General features: G+C 36.0%; 1 protein-coding gene across 4 annotated transcripts in view; it reads right to left on the bottom strand.

Annotated features, from left to right (window-relative positions):
* Positions 1-2,792: 2,792 nt before the first annotated feature.
* lima1b (LIM domain and actin binding 1b) overlaps positions 2,793-17,048 on the bottom strand; it is a 44,414-nt gene continuing 30,158 nt past the window's right edge. For all 4 annotated transcript variants that reach the window (XM_077204420.1, XM_077204422.1, XM_077204421.1 and 1 more), the window contains 7 exons: positions 10,768-10,825; positions 10,593-10,690; positions 9,499-9,582; positions 8,568-8,604; positions 7,628-7,704; positions 5,838-5,971; positions 2,793-4,614 (listed from right to left, as the gene is read on the bottom strand). In XM_077204420.1, coding sequence (XP_077060535.1) covers positions 3,414-4,614; positions 5,838-5,971; positions 7,628-7,704; positions 8,568-8,604; positions 9,499-9,582; positions 10,593-10,690; positions 10,768-10,825 — 1,689 coding nt within the window. In that variant the 3' untranslated portion in view covers positions 2,793-3,413. The remainder of the gene's footprint in view (positions 4,615-5,837; positions 5,972-7,627; positions 7,705-8,567; positions 8,605-9,498; positions 9,583-10,592; positions 10,691-10,767; positions 10,826-17,048) is intronic.

The raw sequence follows: 17,048 nt of genomic DNA on the forward strand, positions 1-17,048 counted from the left end.
TGTAGCGCATCCGGGTCAAAACTGACCCAAATGCGAAAGGAGGGTTATAGGAAACATACTATTTTTTGTACCATTTACAATGGTAAAGATTGGAATTTAAATAAGATGTACAGAGACAGATATGTAGTCACATCAGTAATGTTAAACAATTTGCTACTGAAACTTCTGATTGAGGCTGTACACATTTTCTTTATATTTTTCATATTTACAAAATTATATAGTTATGGGCCAAGCACAAAGGTTCCCTATTGTAACAAGTTAGCTCAAAGGGGAAATATTAAAAATAACTCATAACTTGTTATGATAAATTATGAATATTTGGGTCAGTTAATTGGATTAACTTGATGTAGCTAAATTAATTTTACAATCAATTAATCAGTTCGTCCAACAAACTCATTTATTAACTCAACGAACTGATTATTCATTTATTCTAAGGGTATCTTTCATGGCCACAGGAAAAAAAAAAATCTTTCTTAGCAGGTACAGCGCTTAGAGCATTTAACAATATCAATATCGTAAAATAAACTTCGTTGCAAGCAGAGGATCAGAACCAAATACATATTGTGCACAAGTTTTATTAAGAAAATCACGAACACATGTCTAAATTACACATACATGGGTAGATGGTAAATGCCAGAATGAAACTACGGAAACGATTCATTGAACATGAAAAGAACCATCAGCTTATTATTTTCGGAGCACCTCATTAAATGTATACTTGCATGGCCTTTTCAGTAAAAGCATTTCTTGAAGTTCCAGAAAAAGGGTCTTGATGGTTCTGTGAGTGTCAAACGTTGAAGTTGCAATCATTTTCTTCTCCGTTGGATGAAGAAGATATGATGAACTTGCATGGTTAGTTCGACTCTGTTCTGACTGAAAGTTCTCTCTCTCTCCATGAGCTCATGGCTGGTTGTGAGTCAAGGCCTGGTGCGGCCCCGCATGACAGCACAGCACCCCGAACGTACCGAAAAGGCCAAGAGAGGGAAGGGATAGAGGCCATTTAAAGCCTGAGAAAGGTCCCACCTCTCAGGGTTGGCTCGACCAATAAGAAAGGTGGAGTTTCCAAGCGGGAGAATTTCATTTATGGATCTTTTGTTTCGAGCGTGCTCATTTGCCTGTGCAGCTGGATCGGTTGCTGTTGAAGAAACTATGACAGATTCTTGTAAAATTACTATGTTGTGTAGCTATTGACATATACACGATCATTTCAGTCTTCAAAGTACCACATTATAAAGACCAAACATGGTATAGGTGAGGTTACATTGACCACTGGTTCTATTATAAAATACACAGTATATATATATATATATATATATATATATATATATATATATATATATATATATATATATATATGTGTGTTGAAAGACACTACACAAGACAGTAAATTATCACAAACTATGTCCTGAGATGCATGTACATTTATAGATCAGTTCGTCTGTAAATTAATGCAGGAAGGTCTGTAGGTCTTGATGGCTTCAGTCTTGACCACATTTTTCACAGCAATAAAGCAAACTTATCTGATTGTAGTCATGGTAACCAAGACCCTTCTTGCCCTTGTTGGGGGGATGTGACCATATATCCCAGAGTGAGTTTTAATTGTGTCTGATTTGCTTCAGTCGTTACACTATTTTAATTGTTACTTGTCTTATTATTATCATTATGGGAGTCCATGGCAGCCCTGTTAACTCCGTCCACTTTCACAGGTATGGTTTATAACCCATGAATAAATGGTTCACAGGTGTTCACCCAAGTTTAAGGTTCACATGTAACTAATATTGGAATGAAAAGATTAATAATTTCTCATGAATAAACAAGTCGTGACCTTTTGCATCACAACCTGTCTTTAAACAGAATTTTACGTAAGAAAAGTGACATGAGTCATGAAACAGTGAACCTAATGAACCTAAACACAAGACCCTTCAATCTCACTAGAATAGAATATTTCTGCTGCATCATGATTTAATAATGAATCGGATTTTGTGTCAAATAAGTATGAATGATTTATTAAGCATTTATAACATGCGAGTTAAAAAGGTTCATGTGTAAAAGTCACCATTTTAAAATAATGCAGTTATTACTGTCTATAATCCAAATTATTTTAATGCAAACATGTTACCGTTATATTATGTTGGGATTTAGAGTTTCATTTACACAGTGAAGACAGTTGCATGCATTTTATTCAAGGAGCATTTAATAATTTTATCTATTGCTCATTAACAGTTTGTTAATGATAGCAAATACAATCTTATAATTATATGCTGACAGGAAGTGTGTCAATGTATTCTAGATAGCTGAGCAATCCTGTAAAAAGTGCCGCTTATCCTTGTTCATAGACTCCAGAATCATGATTGAGAAACACTGATCACTTATCAAAAAACATCTTCTCTGCTCACTCCTGTAACTGTATGACTTTCTTCTATTTTGCCTAAAATAAAAATGGCAAGACAATAAAAATATGACAGAATTGCATTGCATGGTCACTTAATCAACAATCAGAAAAATATTGTTTTTGACCTTCTAGTTTCTGAAATGTTTACCTCACCCTGTTTTGGACAGGGTCTCGACTCAGACCTGAGGTGGTTTCGAGTTTAACACTAGATGGCAGTATTATAAAGGTTGCATATAAGCTTTATAAAACTGTGTGACACGAAAACTGGCAAATTGGGTGACAAGAAAATGCTTGGTGGCATTATGTATCTTCATTTATGTACTCTTTATAAATACACATATTATGACTTAAACATTCATCATTCAACATAAAACTGAAATTATGCACATTATATCTCTAGTTTGGTAATGTTTTGGTAATGTTTATTGAGCAATTGTCCAATAATCTTTAAAACAGTGGAAAATGCTTTAAAATATGAGCTAGAAGACTAATCACAATGTGTTTGGCTTACTACTGATTAACTGTCAAAGGCTGAGAATAGTATGATTTGTTAATTAACTGGGATCAACACAACTCATTCTTCGATTAAGAAACAATAACAGTGATTTTTAAAAACGTTTCGTAAACAAGTCATTGTTATACAGCAATCAAAATAAAACATAAATGTCAAGGGAAAAAATACTTTCAAGCTCTTATAAGAAAGAGGTCCAGAGAAAAAGATGTACAGTACCACACACACACACACACACACACACACACACACACACACACACACACACACACACACACACACACACACACACACACACACACACACACACACACACACACACACACACACACACACACACACACACACACACAGAGTGTGTGTGTATATATATATATATATATATATATATACACACACATACTTGGTTATAATAAAGTACTTGTTGTTTTATTGTGTTGGTTTTTCAGATCTCCACCATTTATATTTTCAGACAAAATAAAAGTTGGAATGGATTAATGACATATATTGTCAAACTATTGCCACTTCCTCCTCATCGTCATCTTCATCTTCATAGTAGCGATTCCTCTTGATCATCTCCTCCACGGTCAGGGACTCCTCGGCCTCCTCCCCGTCCCAGAAGCCCACGTCCTGGGATTTCCGATGGGCTTTTTCTTCCACAGGTGGAGAGGATGTGTCCTGGAGCTCCGGAAAAGTCAGTTTCTCCTCATCTTCCACACGAGCTGTCGAACCCCTCTGCTGTTGGAGCTCGGGCTCTTTTTTTGTTAGTTTTGGCTGAGACTCCTCATTTCTTTGTTGTAGATCAGCTTCATTTCTTGTTTGTTTTGGCTGAATTTCCTCTGGCTCTTTTTTGGTTTGTTTTGGCTGAGACTCCTCATTTGTTTGTTTGGGACCAGCCTCTTTTTTGGTTTGTTGTGTCACTTTGAGAATGGAAGAGGGCATCTTCTCCTTACTCTCCATCTTGACAGGACTCTCCGCATCCTCTTTGAATTGGCTGTCAGTGTTCTTTGTCTTTTTATCTGGGATTTTCGTCTCTTTATCTGGGATTTTGACTTCAGTTTTGTCTGTTTTCGCCTTTGACAGCGACCGATGGTCCTCCAGCGAGGCTCGTCTGACTGAAGGAACCTCTTGCTGTGGATTATTGGTTGATGTCAGGCTTGGTGCCACAGAAAAGGGCCGGCTGCGCTCTCTGAGCGACGAGCTTCGTCTCAGGCTTCTCAGTTCTGCTCTTTCTGAGCTCTTCGGAGCAGGTGGAGCTTCTTCCTCAGGAGGCCACTTTGCTCGGAAAAGCTTGGATGGACTCTTCCCACCCTCAGCGACTGGACTGGAGACTTTGGCGCTTCCATCACTGTCTGCAGGAGGTGGCCATGCGACTCTCAGTTTTCTGGTTTCCACAGAAGTGGTTTGTGGTTTTTCCGTGGAGCTGGTCACATGACTCCTGGTCTCTTGAGCTGCAGTCATGTCAGTGTATTTGGCTGGTCGTGACTCCTCCGCTTTGGGCTTTGGTTGTTTTGTAGGCTTCACAGGCTCTGCCACGATGGGCTTTGAGTTCTCGGTCCCCTCGGGTTCCTCGTCGTTTGTTCGTGGTGTCCACATTTCCTTATGCGGTCGGTGGCCAAAGCCCTCATCATAGTTGCCCTTAGACTTGAAAAGCTGACTGAAGTGAGGTTTGCAGTAGATGCTGCCATGCAGGGAAGCATAAGACACCAAGCTGAAACGACAAGGACATTTTATTTTTACATGCAGGATATCTAAAATCTGACCTCCTCAGGATTTGAACTAATATCGACTAACTGTTTTTATATATAGACTAAAGCCCTATTTGGACGGGATTAGTTTAACATGGAGAGGTGGGGTAAAGTAATTATTACCAGAGCTTCTCAGTGATTATAGTCCCCTCCGAAAGTGCAATCTCAGTTATTACGGACAATATCAGTAAAGATTACGGCGACTTTTACCTTCTGTAAGAAGGTCATGAAAAATGACCTCAGGTAATACTAATCTCGTGCAAACAGACCCGCAGTAAATATGTACGTAAATATTCGTTTATAAATATTATACGTTTATAAAAGTAGTTTTCTGTGGTTTTTCAAGTAAGCTTGCACTTGAAAAGCATTCAGAAGTGTTCTAGATGGTGGGATGTCAAGTCTGTGGCAAAACTCAAGTGTTTTCCACACACCATTCAGATCAGAAAGAAGATCGAAAGCACTTGTTAGAGGCACGAAACTTCGTTTAGTGTTAGGTAAGTGCCTATTACCAACATAATTCAATCTGAATTTAATTAATACATCATTCGACCGGACCTAACGTTTTATATATATATATATATAAATATATATATATATATATATATATATCTAGGTTATATGCGTTTGCGCACATGATATCAGGAAACAACGTAATACACACATGATGACGGGGAGGAGACGGCGGTGTGGAAATCGAGTTACCCCTCCCAGTTCTGCTAGTTTTACGGACATTTTTTATCCCATGCGAATTGGCCATTATTATTAAAGACGTCCTGTGGTAAAATTACATTGCTAAAAACTAATCCAGTCCGAATAGGGCTTAAGGCTGTCAAAATGAATGTAATATACGGACGTAAATTAGCAATGTTGCTATAATCCGGCTTGTTTACATTGTGTATTTTGTACAAATGTACATTAACATGCTTTGTCCCTATCAAATAAAACCAAACTGAATATAAATGATAATATGTTTTTTTGCCACCATTTACAGTTTCTATTTGACTTTGTTCTATTGCATATTCATAGAACCACGTATACTAAATGAGGCAAGGGTGTAGAGTGACATTCAAGCTATTTTAAGGCATAAAGAATTTGCTTTCAAGGGGAAAAAAAGTTAAATATGTCATTTTGGGGACTACAGGGGGACTTTAAAATAAATAAATAAATAAATAAGGACAAAAGATACCTGAGTTTGGTATTACAGAAGGCACAGCGGAAGCAAGTCTTGTGGTAAATCTGCTGGTTGGCAATAAGTTTTTCCACCGGATAAACAGTCTTTTGGCAGCACACACATCTTTCCTGGACAGGCGGATTAAATTTCTGTCCAGAGAAACACAAGAGTTATAAACATCTCTTTTGCAATGCAATCAGTAAGAATATCAGATTTCTATGGCATAAAATCTCATATTTCATACAGGCAGTTAGCAGACTGTCCCAAAATCTTTACATTAATTTAATGTTCATATTCTACACGCTACCACCAGGGATGGGCAGTATTTCAGATACATGTATTTAAAATACGTATGTAAAATACAAAAGACTATTTTGTATTTTAAAGCCTTTGGAAAAACTCCAATGTAATTAGTATTTAAATACATTTAAGTATTTTCAAAATACTTTTTGCCAGTAAACCTCTTGATCAGGGTACTGGTTTCGTGCATCAACTAGTTCAGACCCACTAACATTCTTGCATGCGAGCTGCAGTACAACTCAACATTGGATCAGCCATTTTTCTGGAATAAGGTGAGGATGTCATGATCAATTCTACTAGTTGAGTAAAGTAAAAATAGTGCATTATTCAGATTTGCCTTCAGTTAACATGAAAGAATAAAAGAGCACAGACAAGTGGGAAAATAGCGTTAGCCACTCAGTTTTGATCGGTTGTTGATTTTTATCAACTAGCTTATCAAATGTGTTTAAAGCATTACTGCATGTTACGGCTGGGTGATATGACGCTACATTTCATAGCGATGACATAAAGTGTGAATCGATGGAACTTTTTCTAAATCATTTACATAGATAGGCCTATTTGTGGGGAAAGCCAATTTATCCATGCAGCTTTTAGTGGGCAGGAATTATTGGAACGTTGGAGTGGAAAGAGAGCACTGATGAAAGATACACCACAAAAATCTTCAGCTTTTAGTTTTATTGTTCATAAAACACATTTTTTTTTGGGGGGGGGGGGGGGTAAATAGTGTCAAATGAATCTAAATGAACACTAATTTTAAATTTTAGATAAACAAATAAACTTTACATAAAATAAATATAAAATCACTATACTTTAAAAGCATTGGACTTCCTGCAAAAAGAAAAAGAGAAAAGCCTCAAAAGAGTTTGAAATTCAGTTTTTGCTGTGGTATCAAAACTGATATTGAGAATTGTGAAACCATGATATATTTTGCTACTGTGAAGTAAATATCGGCCATCCATATTCTTTGCTAGATAGCAGAAAAGGTTCCCACAGTTGTACATACAGTATTCATGTTTTAATAGTGTTTAATGGTGTTAGAAATAAGTATATAAATGGCTGCTATTTTGCATAAGTTTATTTGTAATTGCCAGCCAGAAAGAAAGAAAGAAAGAAAGAAAGAAAGAAAGAAAGAAAGAAAGAAAGAAAGGAATTAGAAGTCAGTAGGCATATGTAGTTTCTTCATTCACTGTGATCGTATGCACTGGATGGCCAATTTCACATGTATTTTGTGTATTTTCAAAATACAAAATACTGTGTTTGTATTTAAATAATTTTTTTCACACAGTATTTTGTATTTGTATTTAAATACATTTTTAGACACAATATTTTGTATTTTTATATTTATGCCCATCTCTGGTTACCACAGACCAACTTTATTTGACGATTAGTTATCAGTTGCTAAATATGAAATTGATTTCCCCAGGTAGAATTAAATATTTGCATGCACATAAAATCAATAAGCATTTAAAAATCTATAAACAGAAATGAGTTTGTAGTCCACAGACCCTGGGCACTTTCGGAGGGTCCTTGCTCTCTGACGCAGGGTTTCTAGTGCTGGGACTCGCTGTGTGTACATGCTCTCCTAAAGGAAACACAAATACATGACAGATCACTACATAGTGCACACTATATACTTTGCTGATTTTTTGATAGCGACTTGTTCACGGCAGTTTAAATCGAACCGGTAATCTCCACCCATGACGAAGAAAAAAACAAATTAACAATAAAATAAGCACTTAAATTAAAAGCAAAAGGAACCAATTAATCTTTATTCAAGTCATTTCATTCAAGCGTTATATTTTAGTGAGGTTTAAAATCACGGAGGATTTCCAGAGGAGTGAAGGCTCAGACAGGTATGAAGCGGAATATTAAATTCTCCTGAAGTGAATTAATGCAAAGGGGAAAGTCCTTGCACACAAGTGTTTCAGCAGCTGTGGAAATGATACTCGTGTCATTTTTCCATGCCTTTACTCCGAATTGCATGCAAAAGTATCAAGTGCATCTTTGCTTTTTTAACTCCGTGTTCTGCAGCTGCTTCTGTGGCCTTTAGTAAATCTCTGAAAACTTTTATAACGTGTTCCTGTATTTCCTCAAAAACGTCCTACCAAGTCTGATCCTTCCACAAATGTTAAGGCAGCTCTTTAGATAGAGTCTATAACTTTGGCTTTAATGAAGAAACACCACGTTCGTATTTTTCAGACATTTTAATATTACAGACGTTGAAAGAAAAGACGCCTTTGATGTCAATAACACATTACGAAATATTATTTCTGCTCATTTTTCAGAAGCCTACTTATTTATTTCTGTCTTCATTTCGTACGATTACATGGTTACCTGTCAAAGCAGACCAGCAACCCATTTTTGTTGATAACCACCCTCATATAACTATAACTCACTATTTATAAAATCAGCTCCTGAATTATAATGGTAAAAGAATAGACTCACCATTTATCTTCGCACAGTTTGATGGAGGGACTGTTTTCTGTAGAGAGAGAACAAACAATGATGACAATGACAAACAGGAGTCTTGTTAAATCTTAAGGTAAACAATTTAATGTTGTGACAAACTTATTTATTACTGGTCAAAAGCGTGGAATAATTAAGTTTTTTAAAAGTTTTTGAAAGAAGTCTCTTCTGCTCACCAAGGCTGCAATTATTTGATAAAAAATCAATCATTTTGTGAAATAATTTTGCAATTTAAAAGAAATCTTTTCTATTTTAATACATTGTAAAATGTAATTTATTCCTATGATCAAAGCTGAATTTTCAGCATCATTACTTAATAATTATATTATTGGTGATCAAATATTAATAATTCTTATTATTATCGAAGTTGAAAACAGTTTTTGATACATACGTTATAAATTTTTCCAGGATTCTTTTATGATTAGAAAGTTAAATTAATAGCTATTCTTTGAAACACATTATAAATGTTGCTACTGTCTCTTTTGATCAATGTAACATGCTTGTGGAATAAAGGGATTATTATTATTATTTTAAATCTTACTTAGCCCAAATTTTTGAATTATTGTGTATCACAGTTTCCACAAAAATATAAAACAGCACATTTTGAACATTGATAATAATCAGAAATATTTCTTAAGCATCAAATCAGCATATTAGACTGATTTCTGAAGGATCATGTGACACTGAAGACTGGAGTAATGATGCTGAAAATTCAGCTTTGATCACAGGAATAAATTACATTTATAATATATTGTAATATATATACAATATATATGTATTCATATAGAAAACAGTTATTTTAAATTGTAATAATATTTTTAAATAACAGTAAATTCAGTCTGAAAGAAGTTTGTCTTTATTGGTATAAATAAATGCTAGTTTTCGAAGGAAATGAGAGCACGTATCGTACCAGTGTCTGTCCATCACCAGCAGGAGGAGAAATCTCCTTATGATCAACGCTGGCAACACTGTCCTCGCTTTCGGACTGCCTTGCCTGAATCAAAGTGACAATCACTCCACATCAGCACACATTAAAAATCATGTGTTTTTTACAACACATTTTCTCAGTATTTACAGTACACCTACTCTCTTCTGATTCTTCATTGTCAAGTGCCCTTGATCATTGGAAACGTGGTATATAAGTTATTATTATTATTATTATTATTATTATATGCTGTGGCATTAGTTATCCAGGGGAAGGATGATTCTATGAAAGAAGCATTGTTAATCTCTGTGGTTGAATCATTCCCATCATGCAGTTTATTTTCAAGATACCGTTATTTATCATGACAACTCTCAAAATATGTTAGCATTGGTAATGGATATGATAATGATAATGTATGGACTATATGCTACGCTGCAGCTGCAGAGCAAGTACTTAGACTTGCTACTGCCAATAGACTTACTGTAAGACATACAAACGCATGCATTAAAGAGCCGTAGCAGATGTACGCAGGTGGAGCTTGTGTTTCTGAAAGCGCACTGCAAGATCTGCTCACACTGACTGAAACAAACTATATAACTATAAATATTGATTAGTAAGTTCATTAGCTGCAGATGCAACAGAGACATCAGCTTGTAGTGATAAAAGGACCTGTCAGTCTGCACAGATGTACATAAAAAAAATAATAGATTTTACATTTTATATCTAAATAATACAACTACTAATTTTCTTGGACACTGATATTGTTCACAGTTAAGAGAGCATGATGTTTAGCTGTGCATATGCAAAAGTATTTCAGGAATGGTATAAATTTTTCATTTCTCTAATTGAAACGACAGTTACAGACTTTAGTAAGCCTACAGATACCCATTCAATTCAAGGCGGTCAAAAACAAAAACATGCTTTTAATTTACACTGATTGCGTGAGTTACAGAGAGATCTGACTGCACTAACTCCAATGTAAAGCGTATATCATCTTCATATGTTTCAGCAAACCATCAGCTAAAAGGTTCGTTGTTTGTGTACATACTGTGTACTTTACATACAGTAATCATACTCACAGAGCGTGGCACAGTCACAGGAGCCTGTCTGTGGACCGCTAACTGATATTTTGCCATCCGGTCCCTGACAGAGGCGCTGCGCTTCAGACTGGGCGTATCTATGAGAGAATATATCTTTTTAACTTTTCTTTTCAAAACAACCTTTGTTTGACTGTGTGTGTTCCTTGGTATTTACCTTTGTTAGCCATTTGTGTGTCCATGTCCTCTGAGGTGCTGTTCACTTCTGTTTGCTCCTGAAGAATCAAGTACAAAGTACAGTATGTAAACCAGTGACAGACTGTAAGCATCTGATACAGAAATGTAGACATATGTAGACAGAAGGAAACGGCACTAACTGTGCTTGTCCGCTGCTCCCTTCCTTTTCCCAGGAAATATCCACTGTTAACCCTACTCTTTAAGATAATTCACTTCCAAGTGAACACAAAACCAAAAATAAAGCCACCACTGGCAGCACTAAATGAGTATGGCAATACTCCATCAATTTGAATTGGAGTGGGAAGCGTGGCTTTGGTTCACTTGCAACAATATATATTATTGTGTTCAGTCCAATACAAAATGGTGGCATTTCTTTTCGATAGCCCACTTTAGAGATGTTACTTTGCAACTACATGTCAGCTAGCAGTCATTAGAGTATTAGTAGACTGTCTACTTAATATCTGAAATACGAAATAAAATAACACTTTATTTTGATGCTCCTCGGACATTCTACATGTCAAATTATTTTATTAACTCATAAGTCATAAAGTAACAGTCTACTAATACTCTAATGAGAGTGAGTTGATATATAGTTGTAAATTAATGAGTTAAGTTATTTGCAAAGTTACGTAGTTATTAGAATGTCTACTATTGAACTATCGAAATAAAGTGTAGCTTATTTAATATTTCGAAGTAATATTTGTAAGTAAATACAAATTATGTGTGGCAAATAGTTTTAAATAAAGTGTGAATTATTTATGAGTTTTTATATTGAACAACTAATTTATGCTTATATTTGTATTTGAAATGAAAATTATTAATATATTTCTCAGAATTCTCAACTTACATACCGTCGAGTAACACAGCTTACCCTTACCCATTTCTCTATGTATTTATTTATTTTTGAGAAGTCGTCCTTCTAAGCTATAATCCCATTTCTCCTTCATACAAGACAACCTCATTAAAAAGAAAAGTGCAAAGTTTACCACTACCATAAATGCAACAAGATGGTTATGAAGACTACCTCAGATGTACAACACTTTTAAAAATAAAGACAAGCTCTGCAAAATGAAGACTGATTTGATCTCTGAGCACAAGGACACTGCCTGCCTTAAAGAAAACTCACATTATGCCTGAAATGTGAAATTTGCAGTGGCTGCATTTAGAACATGAACATAGATGTTTTGATAAACCAGAGAGGAGAAACGCAAGGGTACGGATGGAGAAACAAACGGTGGAAGGTTTTATAGTCCTCCAGAGAGGGTTTAAAGAGTGTGTGTGCATACCAGTCTCATGACATCATCACCACAGCATACAACACAGATGAAGCAAGCAGATGGGACTGCCATAGCTGAGTGTGGCAGAACATTTGTGTGTGTAATAAGGTGAAAAAGACAGTATGCATACAACAAAAACTCTCCTGTAAAAGGTTTTTTCCTCCAGAGGCCCTCCATGTAGTAAGATTGAATTTATACTCATCCCTGTTTATTAAAACAAAAGAAAAAACCTAGTAAGTGCATAAGTCTGAACAATGGAGGTCTAGGGCCAGAAACAAGTACGAAAGCGCAGACACAAGCGCTAGCGATGCGCTCTTGCGCTAGTTTGATGATTTAGGTGAGATGTGCCACTCAACCAGAAGCATTGATATTTGTGTAAGAAAAATTATTTTTTTTAGCAAACATTTCAGAAGGCCATGAAATTGAGTCTGCATTTTCCATTCACATGTTTGGGTAGAAGGTGTTTTGTTTGAAATTTTTTTTTGGTTACGTTTTATTTTAATGTAACATTGTTAAAATGTAATTTCACATAATGAATGAGTAATCTTAATTAACAACATGTACTAACAGTACTGTAGGTTTAGGGTTTGCCTTAGTGTTATTTTATGCATTATTAAATGTTTATTATAGTAAATCCATGTAGCATTTGTAACAATGGCACATTAAAATAAAGTGTTACTTGGTATTTTATTAGGTTTGCACAGGTAAGCAAGCATTTTTATTACACTAGTCTTAAAGGGATAATGTGTAGTTTTTTAGGTATTTTAATATCTTAAATCAATATTTTTATTCATAAATATGTCCTCAATGGAGTACAAATACCTCTGCCAATTATCTGACTTATCCTCGTAAACGAAGAATTTATTATCTTTATATACATGTGACGGGTAGGTCCACGGAGGCTTCCATGTAGTTCCGCCATCTTGAAAATCTATAATAGCAGAGAGGGTCAAAAAAAGTACTAGGCCAATGCGTTTCCACAATGCGTTTTCGTTCAGAGCCAGCGTCACGTGACTGAAAGCAGTAGAAACGGAGGAGCAGAGCAGTGAGAGGCGCTTCACGGCCCCGGCAAGTTTAAAAGGGTGCTTTGCACTGTTATTATTAATGGCGGACCATACATATGCCGAGCCACAGGAGAAGAATTCCTTGTCGCCCAAAAAGTCCAAAATTGAACGTAAAAGGAAACGTGACCGGAGATTACAAAAAAAAAAGAGTCAATGTCGGGATAGCTTTTTCCAGGTGGAAAGAACTAATGCAGGATAAAGATTTCAAAAGAGACGCTGAAGTTGCCAGCTTTCTCCTCGACAGGTAACGTTAAGTCAATGTTACAGTCTTAATTAAAGGGTTAGTTCACCCAAAAATTTAAATTCTGTCAGTAATTACTCTCCCTCATGTTGTTCAACCCCGTAAGACCTTCGTTTATCTTCGAAACACGAATTAAGATATTTTTGATGATGAAATCTGAGAGCTGGATCACTCCTCCATAGGCTTCTAAGGGATTGAAACTTGTTCCCCAAAAAGTTAGCAAAGACATCGTTAAAATAGTCCAAGTGACTACAGTGATTCAATCTTAAGTTTATCAAACGACGAGAATACTTTTTGTAAGCAAAAACAAACGAAAATAACGACTTTATTTCAACTACTTATTTACTTCTCTGTGGGCCTCGAGTCAATTAACGTAGTGTGATTGCGTAGAGGCTCACTATTGGCCGATGCTGGTCATGTGTGTGATGTGTGTGACGTACAAAAACAGAAACGCTGCGCTGTTACACTGAACTGACTAGAGGCTGTAAGATTATGTGTATTTTCAGTTAACTTTAGTCAGACGCCTTTACATTGTTACTGTGCCTCAGATGTAATCAACTCTATCTGTGTCTGTAAAGGTGTGAACCAAATGTCCCATACAGATGTATGGGCTATAGAAACTAAATGTCCCATAGGTGTATGGCCCACAGAAACTGATTGGTTTTAATGACAAAGAAACAGCATTGCTCAGAGTAGATTGCAGTGTAGATCAATCTCCTGTGGAAGGTCCTAATCAGTTTCTATTGTTTGTAGCCCATTTATCTTCATGTATAAAGTTCTGTCTCAAAAACAGAACTTTGGGTTAAGATTGTTGGACGGTGACATGCTTACATCGCTGCTGAAGAACTGTGCTACACTACTACCTTCAATAAATTCTTCTCCCCACAAGAACTCTGGTCAAGCTTACTTAGTGTATTGGAGAAATCTAATACATTGACAAGCCACCCAAACCACTGCTCGGCCAAACAGCAAAATCTAACAAGGTCCACAGAGAAGGAAATGAATAGTTGAAATAAAGTTGTTATTTCTGGGGGGTTTTGCGCACAAAAAGTATTCTCGTCGCTTGATAAACTTAAGATTGAGTCACTGTAGTCACTTGGACTATTTTAACGATGTCTTTAATAACTTTTCGGGGAACAAGTTTCAATCCCTGAAGAAGCCTATGGAGGAGTGATCCAGCTCTCAGATTTCATCAAAAATATCTTAATTTGTGTTCCGAAGATGAACGAAGGTCTTACGCGGTTGTAACAACATGAGGGAGAGTAAATACTGACAGAATTTTCATTTTTGGGTGAACTATCCCTTTAATTAAGTGTTATTAGAAGACATCCTGTCATAGCTTTTTGGTACATAACAGCTACCGTAGATGCAACACGCATTTGAAAAAGCGAGGAGAGCACAATTCGTTTGAATGCAAAATACAATTTCACCGCTAGATGGGAGAAATTCCTACACAATGTCCCTTTAACACATAGTTAAGTCTTGTGTCTTATACTCCTAGAATTGTGTGTATTTTAGCATTTATTCTGGTGCAATGTAGATTACTATAAACATGTCTTTTCCTCTAATGTTTTCACAAACTAAAAGACTATGTGAAATGATTGTTTGTGCTAATCGACAGCTTGTCACACAGATTCCGCTCTAAGACTGTAACTTGTATTGAAGAATGTTTTTAATGTGTGATGGTCCAAGAGGGACTCATCTACTGCATCTCCAGCATTCTCTTGCCTTTGTGTTTTCAGCCAGCGTTCAGGAGGCAGGAAACCACTCAAACAACTGCCTCACTGTGATGCAACAATAGACACACTTGTCTCTGCTTCACACCCCTTTGGATTGGGGAATTTGAAAGAACATGACACAGCTAGCTAGGTGGAGTTTGTGACTACGGCTCTAAGTAAGATACTTGCTTATAGACCACGTTAAAAATACAAATAAACAGCGAAATCTCACGAACCGGCAAAGAACATGATTGGGTCATTTTTCACAACAAAATTAACTTTGAGAAATGCAAACTATTACTATTTTTTTCCATTGTGACATTTTTTAAATGAAAATATAACATTTTTCTGGTCAATTTTCATTTGCAAAATGCAAAAAACTTTATAATATCTGTACATTTTTCCTAACATTTTATATTAAATTAGATCTTTTCAGTTGTTACCTTTTCAGTTTCTTTATCCTGTTAATATTGTAAAAATGAACAGATTAAGACAGGAGCCAGAATGGAGAGGCTCTTCCTTCAGCGGTCCCTGTAGACACCACACCCCATTTATCCTCCTAAAGAAGTGGAACTAGTAATTCACTTTCAGTTTATATTGTATTTGCTATTGCAAGACTAAGCTTGAGCTCAGAGGCCTGTTGCTTTCAGTTGCTACCCAGGAAAGTATTTCCAGCAAACTCTGGTTTTTCAGGCTCAAGAAGGTCGATTGGTTTTTAGCGAGTTCATTACCATTGTATCTCCAGAGCAGGTTTTATACAGGGTTAGTTATCGCAAACCAAAACTGGACCAATCAGCGGTGAGCAAAGGACATATAAGTCTGACGCAATAAAGCCACTCTCCCTATCTCTGGCTCAAATTACAGCAGTTCACAGTGAGAGAGTTTTAGAGACAAAATTACCCGTCTTGTTCTGCATGCTGTTTATTATTTATTATATTAATTATAATTATTTGTAATTCATATATGTTCAAAATGTATTTATTAGGATAAACCCCTTGAGATGCACCATCTCGTTTTCGAGGGGGTCCTAGAATACATCACAATATAATTATTATATGAATAGACAATTAATATTAATCTTTGCATATAAATACAATATATAGCTTTTAAATAACTATAGCTTACATTTTCTTTTGAGCTCTTTGGGAACCTAAACTATAATATTAATTCAGTTGATTCACATGCATTGATACAGTCAGATATTTTCTTCTTAAACTTTTCTGCCCTTTTTATAACAATCTCTTCTTGCAAGAAGTCAATCAAACTGAAGTTCACAGCACATGCTTCAGAGTTAATCACAAACTCTAGATCAAACCCTGACAGAACGTTTATATCTAGTGTTGTGAACCCGCTGAACCTGATCTAAACCAGGTTGGATTTGCATGGTTTTGTTAACTCTAAACTCAGCACTTGTTCAGCTTTATGCATCATGCCACTGATGCTGTACAAGTACAGGAGTTGTAAAGAAATGCATGAATGAGCAAAAGGGAAGCTCTGAAAAAAGTCCTCTCTCCATTGGTTTCATCAGAGTGAATCTGTCAGCAGCGAATAGGAAAAAAAGGAGACTTTTGGTAAATCTTTGTGTGATGAACATGACTGACAACACAGGATAGAGAAAGAATGATAAAAAGCAGACCAAAAGAAAGTAGATTTGAATGAGAGAACTGAAATGAGAATATTTTCCCTGTAATCAAGGCTAGATACAAAAATTCCCTTAAGATTAATCAAAATGTCTTGCTTATCAAAAGTGAGAGTGCTAACTTGTATTTTACTGCGCTTCCATTATCTAATAACTGCAGATATTTATGAAGACAATGTTAGATTTGGTCACTGTTTCAGAGATCGCTAACTGAGACATTCCAAAAGATTCCAAGGAATCGAGTAGGAATGTGAGCACATGCCTGGCCTCTGGATATGACCACGGGGGATGGGCACTCAGTCAAACGAGGTAAAGCCCAGAA

Source organism: Siphateles boraxobius, unplaced genomic scaffold (assembly GCF_051911475.1).
Source record: "Siphateles boraxobius isolate OS27281-9 unplaced genomic scaffold, OSU_SipBor_1 5, whole genome shotgun sequence".
Taxonomy (NCBI): Eukaryota; Metazoa; Chordata; class Actinopteri; order Cypriniformes; family Leuciscidae; genus Siphateles; species Siphateles boraxobius.